Source organism: Acinonyx jubatus, chromosome A2, assembly GCF_027475565.1.
Source record: "Acinonyx jubatus isolate Ajub_Pintada_27869175 chromosome A2, VMU_Ajub_asm_v1.0, whole genome shotgun sequence".
Classification (NCBI taxonomy): domain Eukaryota; kingdom Metazoa; phylum Chordata; class Mammalia; order Carnivora; family Felidae; genus Acinonyx; species Acinonyx jubatus.
In genome coordinates this window covers 5,452,697-5,471,551 of record NC_069383.1, presented here as the reverse complement: position 1 = coordinate 5,471,551, position 18,855 = coordinate 5,452,697, and the positions used below count along the sequence as shown (strand labels likewise).

The 18,855-nt window shown below is 56.4% G+C and overlaps 1 protein-coding gene across 4 annotated transcripts in view; it reads right to left on the bottom strand.

Moving 5' to 3' along the window:
• Positions 1-17,854, bottom strand: part of PRKAG2 (protein kinase AMP-activated non-catalytic subunit gamma 2) — a 258,595-nt gene extending 240,741 nt beyond the window's left edge. For 2 of the 4 annotated variants that reach the window (XM_027051160.2, XM_053217843.1), the window contains exon 1: positions 16,967-17,833. In XM_027051160.2, the coding sequence (XP_026906961.1) occupies positions 16,967-17,080 (114 nt within the window). In that variant the 5' untranslated portion in view covers positions 17,081-17,833. Of the gene's footprint in view, positions 1-16,966 lie in introns of all 4 variants that reach the window. The other 2 variants (XM_027051158.2, XM_027051161.2) reach the window with 2 other exon arrangements.
• Between the last annotated feature and the right edge of the window lie 1,001 nt (positions 17,855-18,855).

Genomic DNA, 18,855 nt, shown 5'->3' with positions numbered 1-18,855 from the left:
GAGGTTAAAAAAAAACATGGTCAAATATTGGGTATTTCATTTGGTTTAACCTCCTATCTTCAACTGCTTTTCACCATCAGGGAAACGGGGCCCGAAGATGACAGGGGGACAAATGTGACTCAGACCCAGACTTCCCCTCCCAATCCAGGCTTTTCCTGAGAGCCTGTCGCATTGCTTCTGGCCCCGCCGAACCACGACCGAATCCAGGCCCCCTCACGTCACAGACGCGGAAACTGTGGCCTCAAGGCCAGGCCCTGCCATCTGCCCGACGATGCTCAGATCATCGGCCGCAAAACCAAAGCCCCAAAATCCCCTTCCTTTAGCCCAGCTCACTTCTCATTTTACGACCTGACCATGCTGTGTATGTCCTAAAGGCCTCCTGCCCCTCCAGCCACTGGCAGGTTTTCCTCTAAAGATCGTATTCGAAATGAACCTCCAAGCGGTTGGATTCAACTTACAAATTCCAGAAAACATCGTTTCCCGGTCGGCGTCTGTATGTGGGTATCTACACGTCTGTCTCCGTCTCTCTTTGTCTGCACACAACACACGCACGTGCACGCACACACGTGCACACCTGCATTCAGGGGACCCTCTCTCTAGGGCCCCGGAAGTGCACGCTCCCGTGTGGCTGGGTGTGAGGCTGGGGGTGGCACGGTCCTCGACCTCCACCAGCGCCGTGGGGGGCTGGGGCCGGAGAGCCCCTGCCCAAAGAGCGCCCGCGTGTGTCCCCCTGGCACGGCGTGGGCATGTGGAGGTAGATCTGGGCCCCCTGAGCAGAAGAACTGTGTGCGACATCCAGGCAGTGCCCGCGCCCCCCCTCTCTGCAAGGGTCAGGCAGGGGCAATCCGGCTTCTGTCCGGAAAGGACGACCACCTGATGTTTGAGCCCGATGGCTCACGGGGTCTTAAAGACCTTCTGGAATGAAGTCCACAGGGGTTAGGTGACCCCGTCTGAGCTTGTACAACGGAGCTGGGGCTCGGCTCTCCTGGGTCCTAGGAGAGCCTTTTATCTGCACTCAGACACAAGGACCGTCAGCAACCAGAGTCCCCTGTCCTCCTGTCCCATCTCCCGTGATTCCCGAACCAGCACCTTGAGGGACAGATGAGCGCATGGGAGCCCATGGAACAGGGGACAAGCAAGGGCACACTGCAAGAAAGGACAGAGTTCCAGCAGGGGACGGCCTCTCTGCCCAGCTCGAGATGGCTGCGGGCCCCTGCTCTTCCTGGGCTGAGACTGGGCACTGGGATCCAGCCGCCTCACTGCACACACACGCCCGTCCGTGCACCCCAGCACCCACCCCACTCCCCATGCATACCACCATCCAAACCCCACTGTCTACACCCCACGGTCCACACTCTACCATCCAAGGAGACAGCAGGAAGATGGGTGCGTGTGGGATGTGCCATCAGGGAAGTGGGGCGGGTGGGAGGAGGGAAGAAAAGTGAGGGCAGAGATAAAAAGGACCAGGAACGGGCCCAGCTCCACACCCCCACCTGGCATGCCGCCCCCCGGAGATTTGTTTGTTTGCTTGTTGAACTAGAAGTTATGAGAAAAAGAAAAAAAGAATGTATCGGGTCCCAGTGAGAACTTATTTATAGCCTGTCTTCATGACCGAAAGGACACTGCAAGGCAGCGAGATTAAAGCACACGAGAGGAGGGGAAACAGCGGCCACAGAAAAACCAAGCGGGGCAGGTCCGGAGAGACACTGCACTCACAGCCACGAGTCCTGGCCCTGGCAGGCACATGCCACACGTTGTCTCTTGGGGCTTATCCAACATCACAGCCAAACAAATGAAGAAGAGATTTTCATAATTATAATTCATTCAAGTTTACTGCAGGCGAGGCACTTTATGGGACGTCGTTTTAGGCTCCAAACGGCCCACAGGTGGGCATCCTTCCTGCTCGTTTACAAAGGAAGCAAATTAGATTCGGCCGCGCCACGGGCTCATCTAGTTAGAGATACAACAGGTGGGAAACCCAGGGCCCCAGATCTCCTGGTCAGGACCTTGACAAGACCCGGAATCTAAGGAAGGGTCCTTAGGAACATGCACAGGTGACAGGCAATCTCCAACCTGTGATGCATGCAGCTCCCTGGCAGGCCTTTCTAGAACCCTCTGTACCACCTCATTGGGACTTGCAGGGGGGAGTGAGAAGAAATCTTACAGGGTAAGAGTTTGGAGGCAACCACACCTGCTTCAAATATTGCATTTGCCGGGGCACCTGGGGGGCTCAGTCGGTTGAGCATCTGACTTCAGCTCAGGTCATGATCTCACGGTCCGCGAGTTCGAGCCCCACGTCAGGCTCTGCGCTGACAGCTCGGAGCCTGGAGCCTGCTTTGGATCCTGTGTCTCCCTCTCTGCTCCTCCCCTACTCATGCTCTGTTTCTTTCTCTCTCTCTCTCTCTCTCTCTGTCTCAAAAATAAACATTAAAAAAAATTTTTTTAATATTACATGTGCCTTTCACCAGCTGTGTCTCATGGGCAAATACTCAGTGTACCTGAGCCTCAGTTTCCCCAACTGTAAAAATGGGGGGACTAATATGAACCAGACAGGGTCGATGAAGTGTTCAGCGACAGGATTCGTGAAAGTGGCCATGAAGGTGCCCAGCACCTAACGGAGGGCCCCGTGAACACGGATCTCACAATTTCATTCAGCAGTGACCTGACGGGTGAAGAAAGAAGCAGGCAAGCCTCACGGCACGAGGGGCAGTGTCCCCACAGGGACCTGGCTCACCAGTGCCTCTCGGCAGGCGTGGTAACCCAGGGAAGAGAATTGGGTCAGGAGGCAGGTTTTTCAGGCCTGGTGAAACCTTGCCCCAAAGAAACCAAACAAAGGATGAGAAGAGATTCAGGGCAGGGAGACGGACGAAAACGGAAAAAAATTAAAAAGAAACACAAAGGAGGAGAGAAAATAGAGCAAAGGAGGGGGAAAAGGGAACAGATGACAAGAGAAAGGGCTGGTGGGAAGCCCGCGGCCTGAGTGCCTGTCTGCGTCTTTCAGCTTTGACAACGAGGGCACCCTTTGAGGGACCACAGACAGTGTAATTTCGGGAAAACAACGTTAGGAAAAACCCTGCGACCCATCCATTCTCAAGCAGCCAAGGACCGGCCACTGCTCTGGAGGATGTGTGTGGACGATGTAGGCAGGTTAGAGGCGGAGGCCACGAAGGAGAGTCAGGGCCTGTCCTGGGCCGAGACGAGGGGCAGGGGAAGGACGGCACCGTATACAAGATGACATGATGGTCCAGGGCGGGGAAAACTCACTTCCTTTGCCCGCGTGGCATTCAGGATGCTTCTTCTCTTGCCGGCTGGCTCCCCGCTACAGACCACGGAGGCACACAAGCTGAGCACTGGGGAGTCACCTGCCACAGAGCAGCTGGGCCCAAGGGGAACCCATTAGCCGGCCCAGAGAAAGCCTTCAGACTCAGTCGTCTGCTGTCAGCCTGTAACAAGGACTGAGGGTCGCTCACCCCTTCCTCTCGTGTCCTCAGGGCGCACGGCCCCCCAGACCACGGGGCTATAAGACACGGGGGCTCAGCACGGGGCTCAGGTGCCAGAACGCTCGGGCTCGGAGCCCGGCCTCTGCTATGCACGGATTCCCACCTGCAGAATGGGGGCACCCACAGGACTCTCCCGGTAAGTAAACTGGGCTCGGCAGCGAGCCTCAGCCACTTCCACCGCCCCATCGTCCATCAGCCAGTTACCCTTCCTTTCTCTCCAGGCCGACCCCGAGTCATATGCCACCCAGATGGCACGGTGCGGGGCAGACCTCACCCCTCCCTCCCACCTCCAGCACAGCTCTGACCTCTGTTCCTCCTCCCCTGGGGACAAGCGTCCAGGCTGAGGGGGCCCTGGGGCCCAGGGCCAGAGCCGGCCCTGATCTGATGACTGACTGACCCAGCACAGCTCTGACGTGTCCGCTGAGGCCTTCGTGAGACCACCTCGCACCTCACTCCCTCCTCCCCGAATAGCCACGCGTCTGTCCTCGAGTCTGAGTCTGTCCACCCGAGAGCCCAGCCGTGACATGTGGGTGCCCTGGGGGACCAGAAAGACCAGTGGAAAATATATTCCACTGGGGAGTGAACCAGAGCCTTCTGAGGCAAACCTGGATGTAGGTCAGTGTCTCTGCCGTCTGTCACAGAACAGACTCCTGAGGCTTCTGCAGGGAGGGGACACCGCACTGCCCAGGACCGCTGACCCCGGGGGAAGTGACATCTGGGCCACTTCTGAGCCGTGCCCGCCAGGGGATGCCGGTGGCCGCGGTCGTCCGGGCCTTCTCTTCCTCTCAACAGGAAGTCCCGCGTGCGTGTGGAAAAGGGTGGGATGCGGATCACCCCCCTCGGAGACGTGTGACTCTCTAAAGAAAGAAGCCAAGGACACCAGGAACGCGTTGGGGTCTTCGGTCCCGGGATTTTCACCCCCACGGCGAACGGGCGCTTGACCCGCAGCACGACTCGGGGGCCTTCTTGGGGGGGACCTTGGGGACGGCCCTTCGTGTCCCCGCCCGCCTGAGGCTTCATGCCCAGAAGCGGGTCCACAGTTGGCATCAGCACCCAGCGCCGCCCTTTGCGTTGTCAGAGCCGCGTGGCCCGTGACGCTTCGTGTTTCTCTATGGCACCTGCTAGGCCACCCACCAGCTAGGCAGCGAGTCCCCACGTAGGCAGCGGGATCACGCTGGGCCCCGCCCATCCGACCCCGTGGGCCTCTCGGACGGGAGGAAGGCCTCCTCCCGGCCCCCCGAACTGCGCCCTGGTGCGTGAGGACTGGGTGCTAACACGCCAGGGGTACGTGCGCAGCTCTGTCGGGGGTCAGTGTTGAGCTGGGTGACAAGGAACCGACCCCTGTGCCCACAGGGGTCATCAGGGCAGCAGAGGGAAATCTCTGGTTACAGGACCGGCCCGAGCCATCAAAGCCGGCGGACGGACGGACGTGACGGACGTGAGGTTGGGAGGGAGCCTCCCTTCTGCCATGCGGTCACCGTCTTGCCACTGCGGGCCCGGCCCCCGCCTGCTGGGACTGCGGGCCGGGAGGACAGGAGGCAGGCGGGCCCCTGTGGTTTCGGCAGGTAGCGCGAAATGCCAGCCCTGGGCGGGGGGCCCTTCCACCCCCCCCATCGAAGCCCCATCGCCCCATCACATGCCTCCATCCCTCTCCGAATCGAGGACTCGTCAGCAGCCTGTGAGGGACAGACGCAAAACAGACTCTATGCCTGAGAATCACACACAGTACCCAAGTCCTTCTGGGAGGCAGGCGGGGGTTGATCTCACCTCACGGGGGGATGAACCGTAAGACAGAAGGGACAGTGCGGCACCCCCGCCCAGCTCCCAGCAGCTCCACCCAGAGCTGCCGTTCCCGGCAGAGGCCATGCCTATGTTCCATGATCATTCCGTGTTCAGCTAGGGGCTCAACCCCTCAGCCCCTGCGGCCCATACCGGCTCTCCCTGCCGGCACAGCACCTTGGCCGTTTGAACTCTCTCACCGTAACTAAGGACATCTGCAACATAAATACGTGCATGTATTCAGCCACAGCACGACAAGGGATAAAAACAAATTCACACCTGGGGCACCTGGGTGGCTCAGTCAGTGAAGCGTCCAACTTCGGTTCAGGTCATGATCTCCAGGGTCACGGGTTCCAGCCCCGCGTCAGGCTCTGTGCTCACAGCTCAGAGCCTGGTGCCTGCTTCGGATTCTGTGTCTCCCTCTCTCTCTTTCTTGCCCCTTCCCCCGCTCGTGCTCAGACGCTCTCTTTCAAATTAAATAAACATTAAAAACAAACAAATTCGTGTTGGGAGGTATAATTAAGAATCACCTCCATTGAAAAGAATAAAATTATCTTACCATGGGACTCTCCCAGAAAACCTGGAGTGGGGTGGTGGCACAGGCTGTATTCTTAGGGTGATCTTACCCATGGGTCCCCTTTATAGGAGCAGGGAAGCCAACATTCTTGATCTTCCCCTTGGACCTCATTTCATCCCCCGCTCCAAGCCCTGTGAGGTGGGGACTATTAGCCACGTTTGACCGGTGAGGACACTGAGGCTCAGAAAATGCCAGGAAATGGCCCAAAAGACAGTGAACAAATGGTAGCACTAGAATTGCAACGCTGGCCTTTGATGCCCAACCTACACCCCCTACCACGACACCCTTCTACAGAGCAGATGAAAACCACCACGGTTTCCCTGCTCACGCAAAGGATTCTGTTCTAGAGACAGTCACACAAATAACAGCTAAGTCCGTGTCTGTTGCCTGGGTGGGGGAGGCTCCCCCCCCCTCTGGTCTAAAGGCGGTGAGGCCGAGAGGCTGGTACCTGGCCTTGGGCCAACCGTCCCCTCCCTCTCTGCTTGTGAGGGCATCTTACGTGCGTCTAGGTGCCGGCCCGGTTTCTAATGAGAGAATGATCGCGACGCCATCTAAAATACCGCCTGACATATTTACGACGCTCTTAACAAGTCAGTTAGCCTGAGCAAAAGCCCAAATAACTTTCTCAGGCCCGGAGATGAGGGGAAAAAAGAACGAATATAATAACGTTCCTAAAAAACTGCTCTTTTATTGAAGCAATAAAACATGGTTTGCCTGAAAATGATTTTTTCATAAGATTTGTAGATAATGGATTCACCCAGATCTTTCAGAATTAGCAGACCAAGGGAACCAAGCATTTGGATTCTCCAAGACTGCTCCTATTTTTCTCTTTCCCCCAGTTACTCGGGCTTCTGCATTTCCTCACCAATATCCTCAATGTCAATGTTCGAATTGGCCGCACGGAGGTGGTTTCCCAGGGGCAAGGGCATGGAAGTACAGATGTATGCTATCCTCAGGGAGCATGTGATCTAATTAAGGAGACAAAAGTCTGGCCACCCTTGCGCCAATCCAGGACAACTCTGAAGGACCATCCCGGTTCCAGAATGTTCCAGTGGGTCAGCTAAGGTCTTCCTTGTGACTCCTTCACAGTCTAACTTCTCCCTCTGCCCCATCTGGCTTTCTTTCCTTCCCCCGCCACCAGAGGACCAAAGCTAGAGGCCCAAAATCGTTAGCTAAGAGCAATGTTTAGGTGAGAGTAACAAAGATCATTTGAGGGTAGCTCACCATTAAATAGGCATACAACCAAATATGTCCGTTGGACCTTAAGTTTCTGCATTTTGTTTATTATGATCTTATTATGGTAATAAATTCTTTTTTTAATTAATTTTTTCAGCCACTGAAAACAGAACTGCTTTGATTTTGTTTTCTGATCTAACCCAAGGTGTAGGTCTCTCTGGCAGAGAGCCACAGTGGGGCAGGCAGATGGGACTGTGGCTCTCCAGACGCCTTCCCTGCCACAAAGGCTCGCCTCGCTCCCCAACATCCCTCCAGGAGGAAACCTGGTTTGTCCTCCCTGCTTTGGCCCTGGCCAATCATGTGACCTCTGGCAAGTCCCTTAACCTCCTAAGGCTGCCTCTTCATTCCGAGGGGTTCCTGGTCAGCTCCCCCACCTTCTCTGGCACCTGGCAGGGAAGTCACCTGGCTGGGTTACTCCCTGAGACCGGTTTGGTACAGCTGCCCGGCATTTCCTTCTGTGAGCTGAGAACATTCTATTTCCTGTGCCCCACACTCATGTCAATCTCAAAATACACTTCACAAGCAGAGAAAAGTGACAAGGAGGGTAACTTCTCTGTCCTCCTGGCACTGACCTCTCCCCACAAGCCAAACGGCACCTCTGACACTCGCCTGTCTCCGGTGATGAAATGGAAGGTTGGGCGACCCCGTCAGATGCCCAGCTTTGCGAGGACCCAGTTCCACCACTCCTGTGTCACTCAAAGCCCCCTGGAGCCCACCTGTCTTCCGGGAAGCCCTGCTTCCTCGCTGGAGCCCAGTGGAGACCCAGACTGCAATCCTCGTACACGATCTCAGCATAGAAGAATTACACATACACGTTATATACTAAATACACTCCTATATGTTAGTTATATAATTAAAACAAGTATATATTAATTATATAACATTAATTCTTAAATAACGTTATTATGTAATATATAAACCCACTTAAGACCTTCATGTCGTCTTACATATTATAATTCAATAACATGTCAATAGGTTATATTTATATAGCTATATGTTAACATGTATTTATGTAATAATATAATCAATATGTTGATTACATATAATACTAATTATTATATATACTATATATACTTCAGAAATAGTAAACGTGTGTTGTTTTAAGTCACTATGTTTTGGGTTGTTGTTTTTTTAATGTTTATTTATTTCTAAGAGAGAGTGAGCGCAAGCGGAGGAGGGGCAGAGAGACAGGGGGACCAAAGATCTGAAGCAGGTTGATATCAGTGAGCCCGACGCGGGGCTCGAACTCACAGACTGCGAGATCGTGACCTGAGCCAAAGTTGGAGGCTCAACCAACTGAGCCACCCAGGCGCCCCTGGGGTGTTTGGATGGCAGCACGGGTGAACTGATATGGTGACAGATGTTCAAGGCTCCTCTGCAGCCTCTAAGCCTGGTCGGGAGAAGGTCACAATTGTCCTCTCTGAGGCTTGCACGGTGCCTGGCACACAACAGGCCTTCGCGAAGCGTCTGCTGACCTACCAAGAGAAAGCTCGGTGGCTGTTTGGCAGAAGACTCGACACAGGATTTTCCAATTCCTGGTTTAGTGCTTATTCGAATATTCCATTATTAAAAAAAAATGAAAAAGACTTACAGAATAAAGAGCTATGAAATTATAGAAGGTGGATTGTTTCTTTTTGAGATGAGAAAGATAAAGAATTGCTTTCAATGACCTTCCTCTAAAAAAATGTAGGAACGGGGCGCCTGGGTGGCGCAGTCGGTTAAGCGTCTGACTTCAGCTCAGGTCACGATCTCGCGGTCCGTGAGTTCGAGCCCCGCGTCGGGCTCTGGGCTGATGGCTCAGAGCCTGGAGCCTGTTTCCAATTCTGTGTCTCCCTCTCTCTCTGCCCCTCCCCCGTTCATGCTCTGTCTCTCTCTGTCTCAAACAAATAAACGTTAAAAAAAAAAAATTAAAAAAAAAAATGTAGGAGCCATTGGGGCGTCTGAGTGGCTCAGTCGGCTGAGCGTCCGACCCTTGATCTTGGCTCAGGTCGTGATCTCATGGGCTTGAGACTGAGCCCCGAATCGCGCTCTGTGCTGAGCTGCTTGGGATTCTCTCTCTCACCTTCTCTTTCTGCCCCCCCACACTCGTGCACGTGAGCATACGTGCTCTCTCAAAAAAAAATTAAATAGAAATAAAAATGTAGGAGCCACGTAAAGTGTACTGAGACCTGGCAAACCACTAGAGGGCAGCTGTCCAGACCAGGTGTTTCGCTTCCCGCGCGCCCGTCATGTGGGTGGTGTCCCCTTCCTACAGAGCAGTCCTTACCTCCCACCCCCATGCTGCCACGCTGCCTGGAATAGTCTCGAGGCATCAAAAGCCCGGGGCTGGAGTGGGGCCAAGCAGAGACATCAAAAACCCAGTGAAAACACAACCGAGAGTTTTCTAGGCGGGTTAGGCTAGAATAGCCGTGAGCCACAGACAGCCTACTCCCTTTGTCTACGGTGAGGCTAGGAACACCGATAACAGTAGGCTGATTGGTGAGATAAAGAGGTGGCTTATATAAAAATACAGGCCTGCCACATGGCAAGTGGTCCATCAGTGTTAGCCAAATCTGACGACAACCCTGCCATCCCAGGTGGTATCTTACAATCGATGATATTGATCAGTCATAGCTACTATGAATGAAACTACCCATCGAGCAGTGTCTGAATTTCGAGGAGGAATCTCTCTGGGGTGTTTGATTACATAATATGCTGTAGACAAGAATGGGGCCAGGTGATCACAGCCTCAAGGCCCCGACCCGGTGGCTGTCGCATGGCCCATGCTGCAAGGGGTGAAACCAAGAGGAAGGAACCCAGAGCTGCCTCTGTCCTCGCATGACCTTCCCTCCGTGTCTGCGCCCTTCTCTTCATAGAAGGGCGCCAGTCATCCTGGGTTAGGGGCCCGGCCTCATGGCCTCATCTTAACCGGGCTAATCACACACGCAAAGCCCCTATTTCCAAATAAGGTCCCGTGCACAGGCACCAAGGAGTTAGGACTTCAGCAGATCTTTTGGGGGACACAATTCAACCCATGACCCTGTTCATCTCTGTATCCTGAGAACCACCCCATCGCCTGGAAAACAGACAGAAATGAATCGACTGGCTTCCCAGTGCCAGCTTTAACCCCACCTACCCGTAAATGTGATCCCCAGCCATCCCCCAGCCCTCCTTCTCTTTTAAGAGCAAGAAGTCGGTGTCCCGTGGCCGGGTTGTGTCCTTCCTCCGGCTCCCCCATCCCCCCACCCTCCTCCCACCCCCGCTCCGCACAAAGGGAGGTCACCCCAGTGCCGTCCTGAGCTGGGCTCTGCAGCCGGCTGAGCCCTCTCCGCGCTCCCCCTCCGCAGCAAGGGGACAGCGATGCAGGGCTTCCCACAGCCTTGGCCTCATGGAAAAAAGGCTGGACCCCTGGGGCCACCGAGAGCAAATCGGTCTCTGTTGCACACTGTCCAGCAACCTCACTGCCAGGTCAGAGTACATCAAAACACAGAGGACCTGGCAGAAACCCCAAAGCCTGGATGATATCTGATTGGTCTGTGACAAGCCCCTGAGCCAGCAGAGAAGGGCTTCCTGTCAACAGGAAGGAAAAGAATGGAGACCAAATTATTTTCAAAGTAGGCAGTGGAAGAACGAGGTAGTGAGGTTGGGATTAACCATGTCGCCATGGGCCACGCCAGCTGTCCCCTGGAGGCCAAGCCGGGCCCGGGAAGAGCCGACCCCTTCCTCTGTTCCAGCTGCATATACTGTGCAGTGGGGTCTCTAAGGATCCCCATGGGTAAGCCTCAGGGACACAGCTTGACCGTCACAAGGCTCCTCTGCCCCGTTAGAGGAAGATCACAGTCAGTTCACCAAGCAAATTAAGGACTCGGTCTCAGCTCTTGACGGCTCTGCGCCTCATGGGCCTTGATTTGCCCTAGATTTTAAAAGACCTTGACGACAATTTGACCTCTGGTTTGGCATCATGGGGTTTCAAGACGGTTTGGGCTACCGTCTTGAAAGAGGCAGGAGACAAGTGGTGTTTTCGCGTGCCATCATATTCACTGTTCTGGGTCAAAGGGAGGGTGGCTGGAGGGGAATGGGGAAACAGAGCTGGATTCTAACCCAGCTCTGTAGGGACGGCTGCCCTGTTTAGTAACCAGGGTCGCCCCCATAAAAGTAAAATGGTGCCCAGAAACAGAACATCGTTGGCAGTGAGCTGAACAAATCAAAAAGGAAAAATGGGAAAAGTAAAAGAAAACAGTCAGGGAAACAGCCTCATGGAAAAGCACATGTATTTGTCTGAATGGTTTGAGAAGATACAAACCGATTTAGAAGTTATGGGATGGGGGTGCCTGGGTGGCTCAGTCAGTCGAGCGTCCGACTTCGGCTCAGGTCACGATCTCACGGTTCGTGGGTTTGAGCCCCGTGTCGGGGTCTGTGCCGACAGCTTGGAGCCTAGAGCCTGCTTCAATTTCTGTCTCCCTCTCTCTCTGCCCCTCCCCCTCTTGCACTCTGTTTCTCTCTCTCTCTCTCTCTCTCTCTCTCTCTCTCAAAAATAAACATTAATGGGGCGCCTGGGTGGCTCAGTCGGTCGAGCCTCTGACTTCGGCTCAGGTCACGATCTCGCGGTTTATGAGTTCCAGCCCCGCTTCGGGGTCTGTGCCGACAGCTCAGAGCCTGGAGCCTGCTTCAGATTCCGTGTCTCCCTCTCTCTCTCTGTGCCCCTCCCCCACTCATGCTCTGTCTGTCTCTGTCTCTCTCTGTCTCAGAAATAAACATTTAAAAAATTAAAAAAAAAACATTAAAAAAAAATTAGAAGTTACGGGATGAGGTCTGAGCGGGTGAGAAGGTAAGGGCCAAGTGCTTCCGTGCTCCTTCAGTCCATCTGGGGGTTAGGAACCTCAGAAGTCCTACCTCTGGCTGGACGTTAGCAGTAGAATATAGCTCTGCTGGGTTTCACCCCAGGAGGAGGCCAGCTCAAAGCAAGCAGGGCGGGGGAGATACTTGCAAAGCAACGAAAACCCTAACATGTGGGAAGACGGGATACTGAGCATTCGAGCCATATCGGGTGGCTGCTTCTGTCTTTGCTACGTGAGTACTAGAGATGTCCGCTTGCTGAAATCATGTTCCATGACGTCCATAGTTGCAGAGGTCATCAGAGCCTGGTTTGCTCAAGGGTCTCGAACCCCTCCACAGATGGGGTACTAGGACCCAGCGAGCACCGGGCAGCAGAGGCTGGGCTGTCACATTCCATTTCCACCTGTCATCCAACCTTGGGATGGGGGGGGGGTGTGCTTGTTCTCAGTGGGGCCACCTGAGAAGTGGGGTGGGGGGATGAGATAAGGGTGTATCCCAGCCCGAGGGCACACCCCAGGGCACGGAACGGTGACTCAGCAAATCCCTTAGTTTTGTGCATGCTCTGCTTATATCGCTAAGGGAGCTGGTCCCTGGAGATGTGTGCACAAGCCACAGGGCAGAGCCCACAAGGAAGGGGACTTCTTTATCCATACTCTTCCCGCCCATTCCCTCCACAGGCTCGGCGCCCGACTGTGCCTTCCTGGCATTCAGCCAACGTGCCATGCCCACGCTTCAGGAAGCCCACTCCCCAGTCAGCCACACTCACATCCTGCAAGCTGAGGAGGGGTACCCCGCCCTCATTTACAAACCCTGGAGCCACAGGACAGTTCTGGAGACTCCATCGCTGGGGAGCTTCGCCTGAAGCTTGAGTGTCCTGATATCATACTCTGGGCCCTAGGAGAGCCTACGCTCAGGGCGTCCAAGATGCACCATAGGGCAGAATCAAGAAACATTCCATTGTGCCCGGACAGGCTGGCCCGCACTGGGCTACCCTGGCTGGGGGTGGATGTGGGCTTCCATATTTATTTGGGAGCCAGAAGTATCTTACCATTGTTCAAGAGTCAGTAGCCAAGGACATCTCTTCCCAACTGGAAAAGTATACATGACAGATATGAAGATGAATGGATGGATGTATAGCTGATTGATAGATAGATAGATAGATAGACAGACAAGCAGATACGTAAGTAGATGGATGGGTGGATGGACAGATGGATGAATGGATACCTAAACAGATAGACAGGTAGAAAGAATAACTCACAGGGGTAGAAGAAACAGATCAGTACTAACACTGGGGAAGTTGAAAAACAATCATTTTAATATTTACACCACTGTAAGCATAAGACACACCTGGAGAACTTACCAGAAACACAGAACCATGGTCCCACTCCTCAGAGATTCTGACTCAGTAGGTCTGGGCTGTTACTCAGGATTTTATGTAGTAAACAAACAATGGGTGCTTGCACTTAAGCTGGTCCAGGAACCACAGAAAACCCTGCCTGAAAGCCCTACTCAACAAATCTTGTTCAAGGGGTACAAACTGACCAAGGCCAAAGCCAAGAACAAAAGCGACACCCTCCCTGTACTGCGTGGCATCCCTTGCCTTTCACTGAGGCTCAGGCTGCGGTATTTCAGTGATGTGACAGGCAGCCAGCACTCTAGGCCCTCGGTCCTCCACGCCCCGGGGAGCGGTTGGGGGGGGAAAGGGCGGCTCTGGTCCTGCCTGCGTCCAGCCCATGCCCCACCCCCCTTCTGGGGTCCCTGAACAGAGTGGAAGTGGTTGGATGGAGGTTATTGGTCACATGCAAGTCACAGGCGCATCCCCCGTGTAGAAGGTGCTGGGCCTCAAGCAGTGTCAGGCTTCCTTCCACGGGCAAAGCCATCACGAGTGACCGGCCTGCCCGAGCCAAGTGCTGTGTTCACAACCTTCTGCGACCAGCCAGCTACTCTTGGCTCTAGTTTTAGTGTGTCTCCAGCGACCGTGAAGGATTTCTGGAGCACCTCTCCCAGGAGGCCCGGGGACCCATGCCTTCCTTTGGCGGTAAATACCGGGCCACTGCCTGGAGCCTGAGCTCCTGCAGGCCTGCCTCGGTGTCCCCTCAGGCTCCTGCAGAGTCCTCCTCTCTGAAGCCCTTCCCTCCCCCATGGCCTCCTGCTCTATCACTGGCTTCTAAACAGTTCCAAAGACCCACAGTATGCCGGTCCACAGTTATCAATTTAAAAAGGTCTGGCACATATGAATTTCAGCATTAGTAGAGAAGCTGCTTCTTCCAGTACCAAAAAAAAAAAAAAAGAATATACCTTCTCCAGACAACAGTTTCTCTGGCAAAGTTCTGGCAGAATGCCACACACGGCTAGGCTTCCAAGGAGTTACTTTCCAAAACCATTCCCACCACCTTCATCATTATTCCTGCTTTACACTGGGGAGGAAGGTTGAGGGAAGAGAACCAGGGCGAGGCACCAACCCACCACGATTCTAAACATGGCGCCCATCTCGTTCCTTGACAGGCCCCGGGCAACCCCCAGAGGAGTCCGAACTCCTGCTTCCCCTTCCTCCCCTCTCTCCCACCGTCCCCTTTGCCAGAAAGGGGTGAGCCCGGCCACCTAAGGAAGGGACTAAAACCAAGCCAGGCTTCATCCTCCATCAGGCCCAAGGGCCATTCTCCCTTCATCGCGTTCAGTTCATCAGTCACTATAGTTCGTGATTCCAGGTCTCTGTTACCTGCTATAACCCATAGGCCCTAGGGCAACCTCGGAAATGGATCCCCCATTCTGGTGTCTCAGGGCACAGCAGGTGCTCTTGGTAGCAAGGAGGGTAAAGACGGTAAGATAATCAGAGCCTGGGAGGGAGGTTCACCGTGACTGCAACACCCCGACACCCTAGGTCATGGTTCTGTTTATGCACCAGATATGGGGGGAAAGACTGGGGCTAATCACGTCCAAAACGGACTCAATCCAATTCAGTGCAGAGACAAGCTGTGTGGACACACTGGGGACCTCACGAGGGCTCTTTCCTGAGAGTGCACTGGACCAGTGAGAGCTGCCCGGAAAGATACAGGACACCCAAGCTGGGATTTCAGACAACGATGGATGATATTTTCAGCACAAGTTCATCCCAAATGGCGCAGGGGACATTCACGTACTAAAAAGTTATTCCTTGTTTATCCAAAATTTTTATTTGCTAAATCTGGCAAGCTTACTTCAGGGCCCTCCTTGATGGCGCCTCACTCCGTTTCTGATTCCCACACCCTTTCTTCCATGAGAAGGGGCCCTTTTGCTGTACCCGGAAGCCATCATCCAACCCCCAACTCATGGAGGTGCTCCAGCTGGTTCGCTGGTGGGAGTAATCCAGGCTTCTCACACGTGGCTCTGTCCTGCCTACCACCTCTGGGTCAGATGTCTCTCGGAACACGTCAGTACGCTGTCCCCTCCCCCTCTCTCCCCTCTGAAAGCAGTGGCTGTCAGCACCGGTCATCGGATGCCCTTGGGTCATGTGCCAGCATCTGTCTGAATGCCATATTTCCCCAACTAGAGTATGACTCTCACCAACCTGGTGCAGCGGTCAACAGGCAATTACTAGATGGTCAACGAGAAGAAGCTCGCCCCTGCTGGTCCCACCAGCAAATACAAGCCCTATAAGGAAGGAGACAGAGACCCTCTCTTTCACCCCTGATCTCGCCATCAACCAGAGCACCCAACACCGCATCTGGAACCGTCCTCACCAGTCCGCCTCGGTACAATATGGCCTGACACTGGGCAGTGTCATTTTCTTCTCTCTAGGTCTCTCTTTTTAAAACCAGTTGCCCTGATGCAGATGTGACAACCATACATTCATTCCACTATTTACGTTCGCAAGAGCTTTCCCGTGAATTGTTTTATTTCAACGTCGCTATAAGGCGGGAGTGTACGCACACACGGAAGGGAAGGGGGGGGGGAGGCTTTGTTCAACAAACACTTAAGGAAAGTGCCTAACGGGGATTCGCAGGGGGGACGTGAGAGGCCAGCAGGCCCTCCCCAGCCCTGCCGGAGGCAGTCCTCAGAGGTTGGGACTCACCTCGCACTCCCACCCGGTGCCCAGAACCGGTCATCCCCCGAGAGAGAACTAAACGTCCCCAGGGAGAGAACCAACATTCTTCACGGAGCCCACCGCTCTGTGTGTCTGTTTGTGCCTGTGTGCGTGCGTCCGTCCGTCCGTGTATCTGGACAAACATTTACTTGGCTGGTGGAGGTCAGGGGCGTGACCCAGTTGGGGGGTTCTCTCGAGTGCCCGTACGCCCCACCACCTGACTTCCCGATGGGGACGCTGGGGAAGGCCGCGGCTCCCCTGGGTAGCCAAAACCCAGGGTGGGCGCACGCCCCCTCCCGGCGCTCCCTCCAGTTGCACAGAGTCGAGCCGCAGACCGATCGAAGTCGCCAAAGTCCGGGCGGGGCTGCCGGCGTGGCCGGGGCTGAAGTTCGTGGCAGCTCCGCACGCGTTAGGGAGTCCCGAACCCCCAAATGCCCGAAATGTGCTCCCGAGGACAGGCAAAAGGAATGGCTGCAGAGGAAACCCCCCCCCCCACGGCGCCCCGGGCCCAGGCACACCCCGAGGGGAACTGGGAAGGGGGAAGGTCCGTTTCGGGGCGCAACTACACAGCCACACACATCCCCCCCCGCCCCGCCTCCCGCGCGCTGTCCCCGCCCACTGCCCCGCCCCTCCGGCCCCGGCAGCCGCGCGCGGCTCCACCTCCCCCGAGCGCAGTCCACACCGTCCTTTTTCAACAAAACAACACTACGCGCCGCCCCCCAGCACCCGCACCAGGCGGGATCCGGGGCTACGCCCAGCCCGCCACCGGCCGCTCCGCGCGCCCCCTCCCGCGCCCCCGCTGACGGTCGCCGAGAGAGATGGAGCCCGGGATCGGCGGCCCAGCTCGACCCCGCGCCGCCACCCATCCCCGGGCGGCCCAAAGTGACAGGAGGGGCACGCACGGCGCGCGCGGGGCGTCCCGCGTTAACCGCTTCGGCGCCGGGATAGACGACCGGGAGAGGGTGGGGAGCCGGGCACCGCGCTGCTGGCACTCACCGGGATGTGCACTCGCAGCGAACGCCTCTTCTGGCTGGGATTTTTTTTTCCGCTGCTCTCGCCGGGGCTGGAAACATCTTTCTTCTTCTTGGTGTCCATGGCCGAGCTTCCCATAACTTTAACCAGAAGTTAATTCCGGGTAACTCGTTCCTGCAATTCGGTCCTCTCCTTCCTCGCCCGGCCCCCGCCGTCGGCCTCGAGCCGCGCGCTCTTGATGATTAGCCTTCCACCCCGAAGACACCGCGTGGGGACTTCCGCGGGGAGGGAAGGTGGCGCAGGTACCTGGGGCCGCCGCCACCGGGGAGGATGGCGGTCGGCGTGTGCGCTGAGTTCACGTGTCCTCTTCCTCCTTACGGGCTCATCGATGCAAAATCAAAGCCAAAGCCTGTCCTGGTTCTTGGTCTCTCTCCGGGTTACGCGTGGCAGAGGTCTCCCTCTGGGTGACAAAGTTTTCTTCCTTTTGCAAAGCGAAGCAACATCGTCCACCCTGTCAGCTCCTCCCACAGGTTCCCAGAGGTGATCTGAAAGGCAGGTGCAGGGAAAGACGGTACTTTGGAAAACAACCCTCCCGTGCCTGCGCCGAAGCGGACAATCTGGCGAGAGTGGGACAGTGTGTGTGTAAATATAATCCTGGGCCGCAAAATGAACCAGCCCCGAGCCTGGAACTCGGCCCGTCCCCCTTCAGGGCGAGATGGGGCGGAGGGGAGGGAGGAGGAGGCGCAAACGCGAACGCCCCGGCAATTGGGCTCCCCGCTCGGCTGCGCGCCGAAGTTCGGGCGGCGGCTCGGCTGGCGCGGCCCTGCCAGCCGGAGGGCGCGCCCGCTGCGTCCCACCGCCGCGCCGCGTCCCGGGGACAGGGAGCCGGCGGCGAGGGGCGGCGCGGCCCGGCAGGCTGGGCGAGCTCGGGGCGGTGGAAGGCCGCGTGCACTGAACAGGAAGTGCACGGCGCACGCCGCTCGCCAGCTCCCCGTGCCGCCCCCGGGTCGCCGCACGTTGTCGCCTGCCCGGCGGGCGGGGTCTCCCGGCCGCGGCGGCGCGGGACTGGCCTGGAGCTGATTTGCGCAGCATCTCGTCCCCCGGGGTCTGGCTCCTGGCCCGAGCCCCCTGCGACGCCGCCGCGCCCTGCCGGGCCACCCCGCAGCGGCGGAAGCCGGGGCTTGCGGCGGGACGCGCACTGACCCGCACTTGCTTCCGGGAAAACCGCGGTCCCGGGCCCCTCCCCACCCGGCGTGCGGGCCCGGAGAGCGGTCTGGGTTACCGGGGAGCGGGGTTCACACCCCACCCCACCCTCCTGACACCCGGCTTTTCTCGGGTGCGCCGAGGGGTGCGCAGAGGGGCGGCGGTAAGTGCGGGCGCAGGAGCCGCAGCCCCGCGCCGCCCCAAACGCGGACTTGCTGGGACTGCGGAAATCAACGGGGGCGGAAATCGCGGGCGAGGCTTCCACGTGCCCCTGCGTTGCCACCGTAGCACGGCCAGTAGCGGAGGGCCGGGGGCGTCCGTGGTGGCGTCCCCCTTCCGAGGGCCCCAGGATGGCGCGACCTCGGCCCCCGGCCGCAAGAGGGGTGAATGCTGGGTAGGGAGCCGCCTCCTTTCTAGCTCTAGGTTCTGAGGACGAAGTGACTCCCAAAATCACTCCAGCGCCTTGAATGCTGACGTCAGCTCCACCTCTCCCCGTAATCAGAAAATCAGGGTTACCCAGAGGAAGAAGGTGAGGACGCAGCCTCAACTCCTGTCCGGATGCGGATGCGGAGATTCGCCGAGTGCCCCCTCCCCCCACTCAGAGGAGGAGGAATTAGCCCGCTTCAGGGACCCCCTTAGGTGGCGCTTCCCACCCAGTCAGAAGCCCCGTGTTTCAGCCATCTTTCCTATTCTCCTTCCGATCCACGTTC